General features: G+C 39.5%; 1 protein-coding gene across 1 annotated transcript in view; it reads right to left on the bottom strand.

Annotated features, from left to right (window-relative positions):
* cfap74 (cilia and flagella associated protein 74) overlaps nt 1-19,087 on the bottom strand; it is a gene marked incomplete at its 5' end in the record, with an annotated part of 56,139 nt that extends 37,052 nt beyond the window's left edge. Inside the window, 13 exons of the mRNA XM_037684336.1 lie at nt 10,476-10,594; nt 10,682-10,843; nt 13,365-13,529; nt 13,615-13,828; nt 13,979-14,136; nt 14,758-14,860; nt 15,951-16,061; nt 16,188-16,361; nt 16,644-16,748; nt 16,980-17,078; nt 17,874-18,029; nt 18,751-18,829; nt 18,994-19,087. Of these exons, the coding sequence (XP_037540264.1) occupies nt 10,476-10,594; nt 10,682-10,843; nt 13,365-13,529; nt 13,615-13,828; nt 13,979-14,136; nt 14,758-14,860; nt 15,951-16,061; nt 16,188-16,361; nt 16,644-16,748; nt 16,980-17,078; nt 17,874-18,029; nt 18,751-18,829; nt 18,994-19,087 (1,739 nt within the window). The remainder of the gene's footprint in view (nt 1-10,475; nt 10,595-10,681; nt 10,844-13,364; nt 13,530-13,614; nt 13,829-13,978; nt 14,137-14,757; nt 14,861-15,950; nt 16,062-16,187; nt 16,362-16,643; nt 16,749-16,979; nt 17,079-17,873; nt 18,030-18,750; nt 18,830-18,993) is intronic.
* Nucleotides 19,088-19,587: the final 500 nt, after the last annotated feature.

Raw genomic sequence — 19,587 nt, 5'->3', positions numbered from 1 at the left:
GGGGGGGGGGTGTTATTGGTCCAGCAATGAGGTGAGAAAGTTGTGGCAGTCTGGCTGAAGTTTCTATGCTGCGCACCGCCGTGATTTGGAAATGCATAAAAGAATCCCACCTGATGATTTGTAGGTAATTCCAAGTGTCACATTGCACTTTCATCTGAATTATCATTTTCTCTCGGCAAAGTTCTTTATTGTAAGAAGGTTTTATTTTCTAGCTTCAAGACAGGTGGCATAAAAAGACGTGAAGGAATATAGAGCAGTTCACTTGGGATTAAATGCTGAGCGAGGCAGTGTTTGAAAAAGCTTGCTACAGTCCCAAATAAACTGCTGCAAATGAGGCCATACTCTACAAGGAGTTTACTGCAGAAGACTGAAATGATGAGGCTAAAATCATGGTTTTACAGTATCACTGACTATTCTGTGTTAAATTATGCATTCTTAGCAATCCCCGTTGACTTCTCCAACAGTAAATCAATAAGGACTCCCTGTTCATAATTCATTTCAGAAAGAAAACACCCTAGAACCCATACTCAACCATTTCCAAAAACTATTTATGCCAAAAATAAATAAATTAAAAAAAAAACACCAAAAAACATCAAAACTTTGTATGATGTCTGTGAATATTACTTGAGTAATTTTGCTGTGACTTCTTGTACTTGTTTGTACTTCGGTGAATGCTGTTCATATTTGATAGGAATTTTTCTTTTACTTCTGGAAGCATTTTTGTGTGGTTTGTGAGAAAATGATTTAGGTCATTTTCACACTAGATAGTCCGGTAGACTCGGTTCGACTCGGTTCGGTTCGGGACCAATATTCATGAGCTTTTGTTTACATTTGAGCTGGTGCGTTTGCATTCACACTGCACTGTGCAGTCGAGTCAACCTGTTGAGCCAACCTATTCCCCCGCTCGCCTGTGGGGGCGCTGCACCAAGAACTACTGAAAGAAACGACACAAAAACCTCTGAAGACACGTCTTCTTCTTCTTCTGTAAATAAAAATAAAAACGAAGTGGCATCAAGTTTTAGCAGTTTTAGGAGTTATATTTTGTAATTTTTCAAAAATGGACTTAGCATGAGCAGAAGATGAGACAGAAGACCATGGAGAATATTGTTTTCCACACAAGGTAGCTGACGGCTCCATATAAGGTAAGAGAAATGCGTGTTTGTTTATCCTGTGGAGCGGGGCTCGGTCTGTTTACATTCACACTGCACTAGAACCGTGCTGGAGTTCGCTTCTACCGGACCGAGACCTAGGTTTTAGCCCGGGCCAGAGTTCGCCATTTTGTTCCGTGACAGAGTTCGATGGCGCGTTCACACCTCCCTAAACGAACCGGACTTTCAAGGAAAACAAGCTAGAGTTCGATTAAAGCGGACTAAAAAGGGCTGGTGTGAATGCACCCTAAATCACAACTAAAAAGCTGTAAATAAAAGACACATTTTAGACCATTCTTCTATTAAAAGCTATGTGTTTATCTGAAGTAAGTCAATTAAATAGGTTGCAATAAAGTTCAAATACTCATAAACCATGTCGACATTTTTGTTTCAACTTGGCAAAACCATATTATGTGTGTACACAGGGTTTTCCATATGAGGTTCAAATAAATCAACACAATTAATGCTTTACATGGAAGGCTGGCAGGCAGTGTGGGACTATGTAAACACTGCTCTGGCCCACTTGAACTGTGAATGTAGTTTTAAACCCAAAAGCACAAAGCAACTTGTTAACATGGCTACAGAGTAAAGAACACATCATCCACCTCCTGAGCTGACTGTTGTGAATATGTGTTAGTCAATAAAATAACCTGTGTTCCATATGATGATTAGGTAATTAGTCTAAAAGCATGTTACAAGTTAGCAAAGTTCATGCTCAATCATCCAGGTATCAAATCTAATAATTCTCAGTCAGGTCATCTGGATAGTTTCTTTTTTATAGACACGTTTCGCCCTCTATCTGGAGGGCTTCATCATGTTACAAGTTATAAGTTACAGAAAGGTGCTTGTTTTCAGCTTTCTAAGCCATTCAAAATGTACTACAACAAGAGACATGCATGGGAACTGCTAAAATATTAAGTTATATAAGCACAAGGTGTATGAATAAAACATAAAATTGGACGTTTTGATCAATTTGCTGTTTGGCGCATAGGCACAATTTCTTATGTAGATGATATAATGTGTGGTAAAGTGACTTTTTTGAAAGCCTGACTACAGATAAGGACAACGCATGCATTTGCATCTTCCTCACCTTGGCAGTGAATATTGAATTCATTTTTTTAAGGAAGTGAATTAAAACCACTGACTTTAAGATTCTCTTTTGTTTGTCTTCTCTTCCACCTGCGTAATATCACTAAAATTAGAAACATCTTATCTAAAAATGATGCAGAAAAACTGGTTCATGCATTTGTCACGTCTAGACTGGACTATTGCAATGGTTTATTATCTGGATGTCCAAATACTTCTTTAAAACGTCTTCAGTTGATCCAAAATGTTGCTGCCAGAGTCTTAACCGGAGTTAGTGGGAGAGATCATATTTCTCCAGTTTTAGCTTCTCTCCATTGGCTCCCTGTCAAGTCCAGAATTGAATTCAAAATCTTACTTCTAACCTACAAAGCTCTCAACAACCTAGCTTCATCTTATATTACAGATCTTATTGTTCCATATTTTCCCAACAGAGCACTTCGCTCTCAGACTGCAGGTTTACTTGTGGTTCCTAGAATTTACAAAACAGAATGGGAGTCAGATCTTTCAGTTGTCAGGCTCCTCTCTTGTGGAACCAACTTCCAATCTCTGTCCGTGAGGCTGACACATTATCCAGTTTTAAAACTAGGCTTAAGACTTTCCTTTTTGCTAAATCCTATAGTTAGGGTCAGCTTGGGTTTCCTGAGCTGTCCCTTAGTTATGCTGCTATAGGCTTAGACTGCTGGAGGAAAAACTGACCACATCTTCTTTACTTACTCGGCTCAACCTGTTTTGTATTTGTAATTATTTTTTCTATCCTTAACATGTGTTTTTTGTCTTTCAGATACACCTGGACCTACCATTCTATGTTCGTCTGTCTCTCCTTCCTGTCCTCTCAACCAGTCGGTCAAAGCAGATGGCCACTTGTCCTGAGCCTGGTTCTGCTGGAGGTTTCTTCCTTTTAAAAGAGAGTTTTTCTTTTCCACTGTTGCCACTTTGCTTGCTCAGGATGGGAGACTGCAACAAAGCCAAGATTCAACTTGTCTGCTGGATCCCTTACATAGAAAACTTTACTAATTGACTTTTATGTATGTGAATGTTCCTGTAAAGTGCCCTGAGACAACTTTGTTGTGATTTGGCGCTATATAAATAAACTGAATTGAAATTAATAAAAAAAAAAGAGCCAACTTAACAATAACATTCATAATTCCAACTTCCAAGTGCAGGTTTTAGAGAATTTTGGTGTAAATTTGTTTGAAATCTGTTGCGATCATGACTCCCTAACTCTGAATTTTCCAGAGATGGTTCAAAGCTAAAAATCCATTTATCTGTCCCAATTACAGTAAATTTGTTCACTTAAACTTACTGTAAGAATGAATCCCATACCAAATAAACTAAAGGATGATGGCCAAAATCTCCTAATGTACAGTAACGCAGCTGATTGCAAGTCCGTGTTTCAATATTACAACCCGCATATGCCCATTCTACACCCACTTTCAATATTATGACTAAAATTACAATTTACTTTTAAGAGTTCTATTTTTTATTATTATCTTGTACTATATTCCTAATTGGTAATTGCATCCAACATGGACTAAATCAAAAAGAAAAAACAAACATTAAATAAATGCAATCATATTCTTTGATATTTTGTAGAAGCATTTCCTCCTTTTGATGTCGCACATCTGAGCTCAGGAACACAGAGTGGTGTCTTCCACTCAGCCAGTCATTTACAACACTTGCTAAGAAGTGCCACTAAACACAACATCTATACTATGGATTTTCACCAAGTCTGGCAAGTCCAGACTGTTCTGTTTTTTCTTTCAGAAGCGAAAAGTCATAGCAGAGCCCACTCTGACATGAATGTACCTACAATGGGTAGGGGGATGTGGAGGGAAGAGGAAGCCATTTTTAGAAATGAAGGAGGTGTAAAAGAAGCCATCATCTGGTGAATAAGCCCAGTGTTAGCAGTCCTTATTTCTCTCTCCTTCTGTGTTGAAGTTTTATTTGCTGGGGGAGCAATAAAGACTTTGCAGGTTTCACAACTGATCTTATTGTAGGTTTGAATGTGTGAGTAACCTGCATTTTATAAACAAAAAGCAGTGATTAATGGATGGTGGGTGTATAATAGATAAATTAGTTTGGCAGCATTTATAGTTATAATTCTGTTTTTATCTTAGAACCTTTTACAACTAAATGTAGTGATTTAAAAATGATAGTGATGTAGTAGTTATTGGGTTGGTTGTGTAGTGGACTAGGCCCATGTCAAAAACTAAGTCTAAGGTCAAAAATCTTGACCTTAAGAACCTTGTGGGACAGGGACTGTCATTTCATTGATTTGAACTCAGAAATACAGGTTCACCCATCCTGAGACTTTCTTTCTTGAAGATTCAAGTGAAAAGAACACTCTCTTTTTATTATCATTACTATTTTTCAAATGTTGATAATCAAAGTGTCTTAGTTCAAACCATTTTAGATGTGGCAGTGAACTAATCAATTTTATTAACTGAGTAATGATTTTTATTCTCATGTCAAAGCTGTTACAGAATAATTATGCATTTTCTGATTTCTGCCTTTGAGTGAGCAAGTGTGCGTTTCCAAGGTTGGAGTCAAACGAAAAACAAGTTGTTGAACGAACTGTCATGTTTTTAGAATCCTCTCAGACGTAAATAGAGAAGTTTTGGCACCTGTTTCTGAAACGCGCCAAAACAAAACTCTCTCTTTCTGTGAGAACATTTCTGATCTGTTTCATAACAATTCTCGCTGTCTCTAACCTCTTACGTCACAAAACACACCCCGTCTGGTCGTTTCTGACCAATGAACAAATCCCAAAAGTGAACCGGGAAACAGCTCTTTAAAATGTCAGTACTTCCTGGTCTACTCAGTCTTGGTTCTGTTGGAGTTCTGCTGGATACACAGTCCAACCAGTTCTGTGAGAGACGGGATGATCCTGACAACAGAGCTCTTCCGAGTTCCATGGGATTATAACATTTTCCACTGAGGTGAATATGTGTCGAACAGAGCCTCGCCATTACTTCGGACGAGTAACAGCATCCTACTGAGACGCTGAAAGGGTGCGTTAAACGGAATCTCACCTGAGACATCTCCAGGTAAAGGAGCCGATTTCATCACCTAAGTGTACTGTAAGGAAAAGCTGAAGAAAGCCGGAGAGTGTCGATTCTGGTGAACACTTCCTTCCCCTCACACACCATCTTACTCCCTCTAAACTTCTTTCCATCTTTAAACTTTTCTATCAAGTAGAAATTCTTCCAGATATTTAGAAATGTCTGTGTAAAATGCTCATCCACGTACATGTGGGTAAAAGATCATAATTGTACAGTTTTCATAAATGTCTGTGGTGAAGCAACGGAAAAATCATGGCCGTATGATTTTTCCTGATTGATTGCTTATGTTGTTATTTTCATAATTTGCCAAATTAATGTAAATGTTTGATGTTAAATTTTGATTCTGTAAATAAATGACCGCATTCATTTTGATGGGTCAAATATAAATGACGTCTCACGTTTGCATTTCCTTAAATTCAATGCACGTTTTATTCAGTCCAGAAAAATGAGGAATCCGTGTTAAATGATGAATATATCTGAGCATCTGTTCATCTACAGTTGTGACTGGGTGCATCTGGTGTGTAAAAATATGTGTACCAGTACATGTAACATATTAGATTACACCAGGGAATATTATTACAACTAAATTAATTTTGCTAGACACCAAGCTAAGCCTATGTGGCCAAGTCAACAAGTTTCAGGCCAAGAAATGTTTTATAGTGGCAGATATTGGCATGTTTTGTTGAGAAAATCCCCTAAAAATTAATACCAAAACTTTCTATTTTCTTTCTTTGAAGAACAAAATGTTCACAAAAAACATGCTGCATTTTTTTGACAAACCATCCATCCATCCATCCATTATCTTCCACTTGCTCCGAAGTTGGGTCGCGGGGGCAGCAGATTGAGCAGGGAGGCCCAGACATCTCTTTCCACAGCCACCTCTTCCAGCTCTTCTGGAAGGACTCCAAGGCATTCCCAGACCAACTGAGAGACATAGTCTCTCCAGTGTGTCCTGGGTCTTTCCCAGGGTCTTCTCCCAGTCAGACATGCCCAAAACACCTCCCTAGGGAGGCATTATGGGGACATCCTTACCAGATGCCCGAACCACCTCAATTGGCTCCCCTTGATGTGAAGGAGCAGCGGCTCTACTCCGAGTCTCTCCCGGATAACTGAACTTCTCGCCCTATCTCTAAGGAAGAGTCAAGTTACCCTGCGGAGGAAACTCATTTCAATCGCCTGTGTCCACAATCTCATTCTTTCAGTCACTACCCAGAGTTTGTGACCATAGATGAGGGTAGGAACATAGACTGACTAGTAAACAGAGACCTTTGCCTTACAGCTCAGCTTCCTTTTCACCACAACGGAATGGCACAGAGTCCGCAATACTGCAGAAGCTGCACCAATCTGTCTGTCAATTTCAAGCTCTATTCTTCCCTCACTCGTGAACAAAATCGTGAGATACTTGAAGTCCTCCACTTGAGGCAGAACCTCACATTGGACCCGAAGAGACCAATCCACCCTTTTCCGACTGAGGACCATGTACTCAGATTTGGAGGTGCCGATTCTCATCCCAGCCGCTTCACACACAGCTGCAAACCGCTCCAATGAGAGCTGGAAATCACAGCACGATGATGCCAACAGGACCACATCATATGCAAAAAGCAGAAATGGAATCCTGAGGCCACCGAACTAGAATTCCTCCAACCCCTGGCTGCACCAAGAAATCCTGTCCATGAATGTTATGAACAGAATTTATGACAATGGGCAGCCCTGGCATAGACCAACTCCCACCTTGAAGGGGTCTGACTTACTACTAGCAATGCAAACTCTCACACCGCTTGGATAGGGACCGAACAACCCGTAGCAACGGGCCCCCAATCCCATACTCACAGAGCACCCCCCACAGTGTACCTCAAGGAACATGGTTGAAAGCCTTCTCCAAGTCCAGAAAACACATGTAGACTGGATGGACAAGCTCCCATGACCCCTCGAGGACCCTAGTGAGGATAAAGAGTTGATCCAATGTTCCACAGCCAAGATGAAACCTGCGTAGTTTCTCCTTGATCTGAAGTTTGAACAGTGATTGGACTTGTTTCTCCAGTACCCCTGAACAGGGAGGCTAAGAAGAGTTATGACCCTATAATTGGAGCACAGCCTCCGGTCCCTTGTTTTGAAGATGGCAACCACCACCCCAGACTGCCAGTCCAGTGGAACTGGCCCCAATGTCCATGCAATGTTGCAAAGGTGTGTCAACCAAGACAGCACCACAACATCCAGTCTTGAGGAAATCAGGGTGAATCTCATCTACCCCCGGAGCCCTGCTGCGATGGAACGTTTTAACTACCATGGCAACCTGAGCAACGGTTATGAACAGACCCACCCCAAAGTCCGCCAACTCAGCTTTCTCTATGGAAGATGGATGTGCATGTGGGATTGAGAAGGTCAGAGACATATTCCTTCCACCTCCCAATGACATCACTTGTTGAGGTCAATAGCACCCCACCTTCACTGAAAGCAGTGTTAGTAAAGTGCTGTTTTTCACTCCTCACCCGCCTGGTGGTTTGCCAGAATCTCCTTGGAGCCGATCGAGAGTCTTTATTCAAGGCCTCACTGAACTCCTCCCACATCCAAGCTTTTGTCTCGGCTACAGACAAGGCTGCAGATCGCTTGGCCCTTTGGTACTCCTCAACTACCTCTGGAGCCCCACCAGCCAACAAGGCCCAATATGACTTCTTTTTCAGCTTGACAGCCTCCTTAATCCAGAGTGTCCACCACAGAGTTGGTGGCCACAGCTCAAGGCAGCTAGTTCAACAATTGAGGTGCGGAACATGGCCTACTCTGACTCAATGTTCCCCGCCTCAGCTGGGCTGTGGTTAAAGTTCTCCTGGAGGTGTGAATTGAAGATCTTTTTGATGGGTTCTTCTGCCCGGCATTCCCAGCAAACCCTCACTACACATTTGGGTCCATCAGGTCTGTCCAGCATCTTCCCCGCAATCTGACCCAACTCACTACCAGGTGGTGAGTTGACAGCTCAGCTCCTCTGTTCACCCGAGTGTCCAAAACAAGCGTCCTTAAATCAGATAACACAACTACAAAGTCAATCATCGATGACCAATGATAGACAAACTATGACTAGCACAGAAGTCCAACAACAGAACACCGCTCAAGTTCAGATCAAAGAGGCTGTTCCTCCCAATCACACCTCTACAAGTCACACTGTCATTACCCACGTGGTCATTGAAGTCCCCCAGCAGAATCAAGGAGTTCCCAGCTGGCGCACCTTCCAGCACCCCCACCAAGGACTCCAAGGCGGCTGGATACTCTGAACTGCAGTTTGGCGTGTAGGCACAAACAACAGTCTGAGAATGACCCAATGGCGAAGGGAAGCCACCCTCTCATCTACCGGGGAAAACTCTAACACACAGGCAACAAATGGGGTGACTAAAAGTAGACCCACATCAGCTTGGTACATCTTACCATGGGCAACTCCAGAGTAGAATAAGTGTAGTCCCTCTCAAGGAGATTGGTTCTGGAGCCCATGCTGTGTACTGAGGTGAGCCCAACTATATTTAGTCGGTACCCCTCAACCTCACACACAAGCTCAGGCTCCTTCCCCACCAGAGAGGTTACATTCCATGTCCCAAAAGCCAGCTTTGGTAAGCCAGGGTCAGACCGCCAAGGTCCCTGCCTTTGACCACTGCCCATGGACCCGACTTGTATGGCCCCTCCTGCAGGTGGTGAGCCCACAGGGAGGCACACCCATGTTGTTCATTCGGGCTAAGCCTGACTGGGTTCCATGGATAGACCAGGGCACCAGGTGATCGCCGACTAGCCCCTCCCCCAGGCCTGGCTCCAGGGTGGGGCCACGGTAATCCACATCCGGGCAAGGGACACTGCTTTTTTCTGTCTATAAGAGTCTTCCGTTAGGTTTATTGTCCCTACTGGACAATTTATTGTAACAGACCATCTGCATGTATAATGTATATTTATTCATACCTAAACACACTGCATATATTATGATCTTTATCTACTTGAATTGATCTATGTGAAGATCTCAGAGATCACTGACTGAACCTCTGCCACATGAAAGGGAGATAGAACAGTGTAAGAGGATATAAAATGCATTCCACAGTATGTGCACATTCACAGATTAGGGTTGGAAGTGCGTGTCTGTTATACGCGAGTTAGGAACAGAGGACTCGAAGGTGATATGTTCAGACAAGTGGTCCTGCATCAGTGCTCAAGAACAGCACCAGTAGTTTCCAGCTGACCCTTCTGTAGCCTACAAGGCTTTTCACTCAGTCAGGCAGAAAGAGGAGAGAAAAGAAGCAACCACATCCGTCCTAGAAGAGCTAATGGGAAAGTGATACACAGACAGTGACCTGGAGAACAATACAACTCTGCTTGTCCTGTGGGTTGCTGGCAGGCTCGGAGAAAGGAGATGGAGGAGCATCGACTGACTCATTTAGCTGGAACTCATGAGTTGGGCGTGTGGGGATTCAAGCTGGTGTCCATATGTGGGAGGACAGGCTTTGCTTTTGCACACGTTTCATCATATTTTAAAAGCAACAAACTGTATTAGCATTTTTAAAAACTGACAAATGAGCTGAGGTTTCCCAATGAAAATTCAAGTTGTTAAACATAAAGTGAATTTTAAGAAACTCTATATTGTGTTTGTTGCTTAGACATAAATCTAATATTAGCAGTGTTTATCTAATGCTTTTAAACAATTTCTTCTAATATTGTTTTAGTTTATTTGATATCCATAAAATGTCAATATTCTACCTTTTGAGAAAACAAAATAAATAAAAGATGAAAAACAGGTCCTAGCTTAACAGAAAAGGAAAGGCAAAGCGAACACTTTCTCTAAACTAAAACTATTAAAAAAAAAGTTAAAAAAAAATACAACTTTGCCGTTTAAACACATTTTGATCATGTTGTTACGTAGTCCACATTTGATTTAAGCAAATAAATGAAAATTCAATACTTAATGTTGTAATCTTAAAAAAAATGTTTCTTAGTGATGAGCTACAAACCCCGTGTTTGCCATAAATATTTGTTTTAACAACGAACTCCCCAACAGTTCATCTTCAAATTACCATATATGAAGAATATAAGGTGTGTGGGTTTTACAAAGCTGTATACACACTTGTCTGAATTTGAGGTGCCCCTGCGTTTTACAAGTGTTTTCAGTTTCTTTCTACTAAAATGTTTGCAGGCCCTGATGAGAAAATCTTACTTCACAGAGATGAAACCCTTCAGCTGAGCAGAGACTCTGAGGAGCTTGCAGTGGTTAAAGATATAGCTGATGTTTGTCAGAACTATTTTCTTCTTATACAGTTTCCCAACTTCGAAGTCCTAAAATAGATAATTTTGATTCAGACATACTTTAAGTATGCGTTTTTTTTAAAAAGTAATGCTTTTCTGAAAACGTAGGAGTGATACCTTGAAAGAGAGGACTTCTGGTTTACTGACAAATGGAGGCCCTTTGGACTTTTTTTCATGAACTTTTTTAGAAGTCACGTTTAACTTTCTACAGCTGGTTGTGTCCGGTTCATCTTCCTGTGCCTCTGTTTGCAGTGCTGTAGCCTTCTCAGAGACAGGCCTCTGGAACATAAAAACAATCAAAGCAGAGTTAAATATGTATATGTAACTTTATTTAATTCAGCATGCCAGTGCAACAGTTGTTTTCTTTCTCACAAACAGCAAGACTTAAAAAAAGTGATAACTTTTTGTTCCACTTGGTTGTTTGGTCTTTGTCTTATGTATTAAGACTTCTCTAATAAATGGTAAATGGACTGTACTTATATAGCACCCTTCTATCTTATCAAGACACTCGAAGCGCTTTACAGTACAATCTGTGCCTCATTGACCCATTCATACAGCACTCTAGTAGATCTCTACAAAGCTAATTGAACAAATCATTCTAAAAAGACTAATCAGAGCTTTATCACATTCATTCACTGATGGGACACACATCGGAGGCAATGAGGGGTTCAGTGTCTTGCCCATGGACACTTCGGCATGTGATTGCTGGTGGATTCGAACCCCCAACTCTTGCATTGGAGGATGACTGCTCTAACCACTCAGCCACACCTGCCCCACTACAAAACAGGAAACATTTTTTTGTTGGGCATGAGTCCATAATTTGTTCTTTACATGACTATTCTCACAGTCATAAAAATGAATGATTAAATATTTGTTTGTCTACAATAAAAATGTTTTTTTGTTTTCTTCCCATCATTGCATTCTTTATTGATCTGAGATTCAGCATAAATGTTAACTAATTAACAAATGAGGCATTTTTAAAATCAGATATTTCTGAGAGGATTTTCAAGATGCAATTTTTCAAATTTCTAATTTACCAGTGCACATACCAGTAATATTGTGTAGTATATAAAAATCTAATAAACATGTATTTTAAATGCATGATGATGTCTATTTTCATGTCTCAAATTAAGAAAAAATAAAATAAATAAAATAAATTCAGTAGTCCTTTAACTACAACTATTGTAAAATTATTGTCTAGTCAGAAAAAACAACAATATGTCATTCACATGTGACACAGTCTACACTGAAATACAGACACCCTTTGATAAACTGTAAAACATATACATTTTATCAACATGTCTAAATAAAATCATGGCTCAAGAAATTATTTTATTCAAAATTAAGTATATTTTTTCCCCATTTGTATAGTTTGGTTCTTCAAAAGTTGAAGCTTAGACATTCATTCATCATACGTCTCATTAGTTTTGTGCATTCAATTCAATTCAATAAAAAAAACCTTTATTAATCCAAAAGGGGAAATTAAATGTTGTAACTCGTCATCCTGGCTTCATTAAAGAGTTGTTACAGATGCTGATGGCTGTAGGCAGGAAGGATCTCCCGCAGCCGTTTATCCCACAACGGATCCAAAGAAACTGTGAAAAAACTGCATCACTGTACTTGTACCCTACTGGACAGTATCCAGATGAGGGCATTAGTCTGATCTGTACGTTAGGAGGAGAAATCATTTCTACTTGACTTGTCGCTGGCTCTGTTCTCTGAGCTGTATCACTGCGTTCACTCTATGGAGACACCAACTAAATGAGAAGTGATGGCTGTCGCCTCACATTTCAGCTATGTGAAAGTGCCAACTCACCTCCATGATGGCAGGCTAATGAAAAACACTCAACATGTATATAAAAGTACATATAGCTTAAATACATTTATAAATACTGCATACCTTTATACACACGACCTCCCATTTAAGAAAATGTGTCCAAACTTTTGATAGTTTATATTCAATAAATATTTAGGCTCTTGTTATAAAAAATCTTACTTTGATTCTTTAATATTTTAATTATTTCACACAAAAGTATAAGTAGAAGCCCTGCAGAACTCAGATTGTTGAGACTCTTGTCACTTCCTCAATGTTGAACCATGATTGTTACCAGCTGTGACAGCCTGGCTGGCATTATTTTTCACCTTGTGTATCAGTGTGTGTGTGTGTGTGTGTGTTTGAGTGTGTGTGCCATCATTGGAAAATGTGCGCTTGGTGACACCTGCTGTAGCAGAAACTGCCACAAAGGTGGTTTTTAATACTTTGGTATGTGCTGTTATATTTATCTGTCTATCTTTGGCAGATTCTGTCAACACAGTTGTGTCCAAACTGTGGCAGACACAGTCACAGAACTGTACAGGTGTGTAGTTTAGATCAAATTGACAGCTGTCTTCGAGCAAGGTTTTTGTGTCTAACTGAAGTGTACTGATAATTTATTAATGAAGTCAGGACTTCTGAGTGTTCAAAAGTTGAAACTTTAACATACGGACAGGCATCATAGTTGGTGTGATCCCATCACAGGATTGTCTACCTGACTTTTGCACTTGTGCTATCTCAGCTGACACATGCTGCCATTGCTTCTCTTTTCACCTGCCAGAAATAAGCTTCGCTGTGACGTTCATTTCACTTCCCTTCCTGATTTGACCATTCTTATGCACACAGCTTCACCACGTACCAACAGTTCCTGCTGCACTCCGCAAAATAATTATGTGACTGCTGAAAGGTACATGATTTATGACTGTTTAAATTTAGCAACTTGTATGAATTTGCTTTTTGTTCCAAGTGGCTGTTGTTGTAGCACACCTTGTAGTGTTTTTCCCACAGGCCGGTGAATTCAGGCTCAACAAGGCAGTCAGCGAGGCTCTTGTGGGCTACAGATTCCTGAAAGTTTTCACTCATTTCCTCCAGGTCCTCGGCATCAGAAGAAGTTGATGAATAGCTCCTAATGTCACTTGACTTTCTGAAATGCTAGACAATTTCACAGAATCACAAACAGAACTAATGTACAATCAAATTCAACAATGTCATCTCAGGTCTTGAGAAGGTCCCTTACGGTTGTTGCCGTCTCCTCAGCAACCGATGGGAAGAAAGGATCAAGGTAGTACATGAGCCTCTCTCTTTTCCTCCTCAAAGATGAAAACTTGTTACTGGTTGAAGGTTTAAGAGGCAACACTTGGCTCTTGTTTCTGCTCTTCATCAACTGTTCCTGCTGAAGAATTTTTGTAACAATTGCCACCCTCTTTGACTTCTGGCTCTCCTCAAACTTCCTAGGAAGTGTAAATCAACAACACTGCATTATGCTGAAATGGGGTCATGGATTCTGCTGCACACAGAGAAAAAACACCCACGCATTGCTGCATGGAGTGGGAGTAGAGGACATACATGTAGCAGAGGAGAGAAGATAGGAGAGGACGTACTCTTGCTTTCGTTTCGTCTCCTCCAGTTTGTTCAGCTGGTACATATGTTTAAAACTGTTGATGCCCTGGGTCTGCAGAGATTCTCCGAGTTGTCTTTCTTGTTGCTCTTTCATCTGGGCGTCTGCTTTGACTCTGTTTTGTTGAATCCGTAGACTCTCCTTAAGCAACAAAGCTTAATGAATAAAGCTATCAGATACAGACTTAAAATAAATAGCTTGTATGAAGTAGGAGAAATGTGTTGAATAGAAAAGTGTAGAAAAATCAGAATGTCAAGAATATAAAACCTGTCAGCAATAAGACACAAAGTAAAAAAAAAAAGATGTTTTCTTCTTTTATTTCTAGGAGAATTTGGAGCAAACAATAAAATCCAATCCAGGTCCAGTTTATAGGATGTATCGTGTATTAGACATATTGTAGTCAAGTATAATGAAACAATTAAGACACTTGATTGTAACCAGGTATAACAACCAAAACACAAAAAATATATATTTTGTTTTATTAGTGTTTAAAAAAAAGCATGCAGTTACCATAGCATTGAAAATGTACACTAAATTATTTTCAGCACAAATCTAATTAGTCTAATAGCATCAATGTCTTTTTATAATATTTACTAGTTCCATTTTTCTTCTAAAAGACTGTTTACCTTCCAATTATCTGCCAACATGCAAAGGATATGCCAATTATTTATAAAATTAATATCCATCAGAATACATTTCAGTACTGGTAAAACAACCATCATAATGTGTTTATTGTGAGTATTGTGCATTTATTGTGCTTACTTGGTTGGCTGCTATGTTGGATTTCAGGGACATAACAGCTTGCATCTTCTTTTCTATTAACTCCCTGTTCTGTTGCTCCTTCTCAGCTGCTTGCTGGTGCATTCTAGAAAAAAAAGTAAACAACTATTGTTTAAAATGTAATATACGGAAAACAGCACATTATTATTTCTCCAATAATTTTCTGTCAGGTCATCTGGACGGTTTCTTTTTTTGTGCTGAGACGTTTTGCCTTCCATCCAGAAGGCTTCATCAGTCTGAGGAAACACCAAACAAAACTGCTTCTCCCCCAACAGCTTACTCCAAAGTGGAAAAAACCAGTTATGTTGGTGCTAGGATGGTCTTTGGGTCACGTCCTCTCCTCCGGTACCCGCCCTCTCCCTCGTCGACAGTCATGTCAAACTGGTTCAAAACTCCATGTCAAACTGCTACTCCACTTTGGAATAAGCTGTTAGGGGAGAAGCAGTTTTGTTTGGCGCTTCCTCAGACTGATGAAGCCTTCTGGATGGAAGGTGAAATGTCTCAGTACAAAAAAAGAAACCGTCCAGATGACCTGACTGAAAACAGTTGGATTTTATACCTGGATTATTGAGCATGGACTTTGGGATTATTATTGCTCAACATCGAAAGTTTCAATGTCGAGCAATAATTTTCAACAAAGTCATGACAAATATTTGATATTTTTAAATTTCCAAATAGTTTTCATAATAGGTTTTCATAGAATAGACTATAATTAAACATTTATCAAAAAAAAAAAGTTAGACATATAACACAGTTTTAGGCTGGATTTTTTTATTTATTTATTTTACTTTATTTTGAGTAGATTTGGACTATGTGATCTTCATTAGCTTCTTATTTTATGTTTCAAGTTGTCACTGGTCAAGTGAATTTGATTCCTGATCTTTCATACATTTTGTCTAATAAGTTGTTTAGGAGCCAATATGCATTAGTTTAGGATTTTGGTTACACCAAGTTTGACTTCTATTATTCTTTTTCACATGTGATAAGCTAAACATTCTCATCAAAAACATTGGTATATCAATATGTACTTTTCAGTGTCATGTCTGCTCTACAGTGTATATACCATGCCAGTGTAAAAGTGAATGATCAATAGGACAAGATGAATCTCCAATAAATCTTTGAGGACAATACATTTGTTCCATTATGATACAGTTCATGGTTTACCAGCTGATTACCTTTTAATTGTCTGATTCAAGTACTTGGCAGCTGTCTTCTGGCATTGTCGACCCTCCTCAGTTTTCCTCTGGCATTCAGTTTTCTCCCTTTTTAGCATGTCTTCCTGTTTACTATTAAAGCACAATCACAGATTATCACAAATTGAAAATAAAACACAGTAAAGTCTGTGTGTGTACGTGTAAAAAATAGCAGTAGAAAAATGCTATGTGAATGGTAGTCATTGTTACTGTTCCTACTCCCTGAGCAGCTTTATGTTGTTCTGCAGGTTCTGGCCAACTTTCCTCTCGTGCTGCAACCGTTTCGCTGCCTTCTGGGCTTTAAGGTCCTGGAAATCCTGCTCTTCCTCCTGCACCACCTGCCGAAGCGAAGAAACCATGCCAAGCTCCACTTCCACTCCATTCAGTTCCAGTCTAAGGAGCAACACAATACAGTTGAAAGCAAAAGAAAATTAATTAAAATTGATCTAAATTTGAAATTTGGTTCTTGAGTGCTCAGAAGACTGAAGAGAAGAGAGTGCTCAAAGTTTATAAAGCTAATTTTATGTTTTTATTATTGTTTTCTGAACAATTTGTATTTATTCCCTATTTGTTAAAGCTGTGGTTGAATCAAAAGAAATGAGAGAACTGCTTTTGTAAAACAACAGTAATGTGTTTAAAAATAGACATGACGATCTATCTTTATCTAGAACTCACTCTTGTTGTCTTAGTTCAGTGTGGATTTGGCCCTCCAACTCTTCCTCATTTTGTAGCTGTTGACACAACTGTTTGTGCTGGGCTCGCAATCGAAACAACGCCACACTGCCAAATAAAATAAGCAAAGAGTAAAATAAATGCAAAAGCTAGAAAAATGTAACTTTCTATTTAATCAAGATACTCAAAGTGCTTTACACTACAATCTGTGCCCTCATTTACCTCCACACATACAATCATACAAATATCATATACATGCTTAAAAGGACAAACACGTCACTGTTTTTTATTCTGTTTCATTAATTTTTTTGTATGTTTAAATAAAATAAAAAAACTTACCTGTTGTCCTTTACTTTCTGTTGATCAATTTCCCTTTCCAAGTTGTCCCTCTGCTCCAGCAAACTTTCAACAGTCTGATGACAGAGTTTCAGCCTCTCCCTAGAAAAAAACAAATAAGTTAATGTATATTTTTGAGGCAGTTCAATTGGAATATCTTCATGAACATCAAGGAAATGGATTTTTTGTAGCCACTACAACATAAAGGAGCTCATTTAGTAAAATAATAAAGCAGTTCAACAAAGATATTAAGAAGCGACAAAAGGATATCCTCATCTCCAAAGCTCTGAAATACCCAATGTTCTTTTTCAAGCTAATAGTGTGGAAAACAACTATCTGTGTTTTGGGAGAAAGACTGTCCTGAATAGAAATAGTTGCACACTGTAATATAAGAGCTGTATATTGGTTAAAAGCCAGGTGTTGTTAGGCTCCATTAAACTGATGTTTATTCACAGAGCACTAAAGCTCCATGCTGACCATTGTTGCTTAGCACTGAAGGATGATGACTGACAATTTTGATGGGGACTGCATCACAGTTCATCAGGCGCCTAATGGTTCACATTGAAGACAAATAAAAAGAGGGAAGAAAGGTGAGGAGAGAGGACATTATGGGAAATGTTCGCTCTTCAGCTGAAATGACTTCCCACAAATTGCTGAATCAATTGGCACAGAAATGATTGGCTCTGTGTGACAAGAGCAAGCAAGAAAAGAGAGTAAATAGGGAAAAAGAATCAGAAAAAAATCGTACAAAACTGAAAACATACAGCAAAGACTTGTGTCAAAACCAGGCAGCATTATTTATAAACAGGTTTCTGAGGAGTCCAGGAGGCACATAAAATTTTATCAGGGTTAAAGAGGCACTTCAGCTTTGGAAATCTGTTGTTGCCAGGTTCAAACCTGGCTGTTTGCACGTCACGCTCCTTCTGTCGGTGAAAGCAGTCCAGCTGGTCCAGGTTTCGTCTCAGCTTGAACATCCGTGCTGTCTCGGTATAGCTCATCTTCTTGCCAGTATCAACTTTAAGCACAAGGTCATCATCATCATCTTCACTCTCACTTGGGGCAGATGAAAAAAAACATAAAAACAAGGCTAAAATTAAATTGAATTCAAAATCTCTCTGGCATGTTATGTGAATAGGCAAAAATATACTACTGTTGTGCTTGTGGCGACTGCAAGTCCTCATGTATGATGTAGAAAATATGAACAATTAATAATGAAAATAAAAGGTTAATATAAAATTTTATTGTTTTTATTTACAACTTCACACTTATAATTCGACGGAGCCACAGGGATATTTATTACAAAACTAGAGAGAAAGGATGCGGCATGGTGGGGCAGTTGGTAGAGCTGCTGCATCTCAGCAAGAAGGTTGCCGGATCAGATCCCGGTCAGGAACCTTACTGGGTGGAGTTTGCATGTTCTCTCTCCGCATGCGTGGGTTTTCTCCGGGTACCCCGGTCTCCTCCCACAGACTAAAAACATGCCTGTTAGACTGAGTGGTAACCAAATTATCCTTAGGTGAGAGTGAGAGTGTGAATGGTTGTTTGTCTCTATGTGTCACTGTGATGGACTTGCGACCTGTCCAGGGTGTACCACACCTCTCGCACAGTTACTGCTGGACATGGGCACCAGTGACCCTCGTGACCCGAAAAGGAAAAAGTGGGTAAAGATAATGGATGGATGGATGGAAAGGGAACAGATGATTCAAGGCTAGAAAATTATTATTATTTTACTATTTTTATCTCATATGGGTGATATAAATTGAAAAATACCCACTCAAACAATACTTCCAACCATTCCAAATCAGAAAAAAGAGCTGCTTTTTCATCTTTAAATGTCTCCTGTCTTGGGCAACCTGAAACACATTTCAAACAGGTGTTGATATTCATAGTTCTCTAAATTCAGGTCAAATTATTATTATTTTTTTTTAAACTTTATGTCAATAGAACTAAAGGCTGAGCAAAGAACGAATGGGTGCCACCTACAATAATTTGCAAACAGGCTGTAACAAAATCTCACCCTCAGTATTCTCATCACTGCTGTCGTAAACATCCAGAGACAGAGACTTCTCAGTCATATCATCAGATGAGCTTTCCTTGTCTTCAGCATCCATTTTAGCCAGTTATTCCTGAAAAACAAAAGCGCACCTTTAAGGTCGAAGGAAGCTTAAAGTTGAGTCTTTTAGGAATGCTTAACAATAGGTTACAAAAGATGTTAAATAGCATTAAATTATTAAACACACAACGGTCCGAGTTAGCTAGCTAGATAGCTGGCTAACGCCCAAGTTAAACTACGACAGTAAACTTTGTTTAACTGGGAAACACTAAAAGTAAAAATAGAAAAATATAACGAAAAACCAACGGCGATTTAAAGTTTTATTGCGTTTACAACTTCTGCGATCTCATAATGAATTTTTCAGCGAAACATGTACCTGTTTGAACGAGGGTCACGGTATTACCTTTCCTTTCTCCAAGTGATAAAAAAAAAAAATACTGTTACCATGGAGACGGGAACGCGGAGGGGGCGGTCCTTAACGCTTCCTTTGCAGTCAGCTCAGAAAACAGACAGATAGATAGATAGATAGATAGATAGATAGATAGATAGATAGATAGA

The sequence above is a fragment of the Nematolebias whitei genome, chromosome 11 (genome assembly GCF_014905685.2).
Source record: "Nematolebias whitei isolate Nwh7 chromosome 11, NemWhi1, whole genome shotgun sequence".
In the NCBI taxonomy this organism is placed as follows: domain Eukaryota; kingdom Metazoa; phylum Chordata; class Actinopteri; order Cyprinodontiformes; family Rivulidae; genus Nematolebias; species Nematolebias whitei.
The sequence above is the reverse complement of the archived record's forward strand: the minus strand, read 5'-3'. Positions and strand labels throughout refer to the sequence as shown.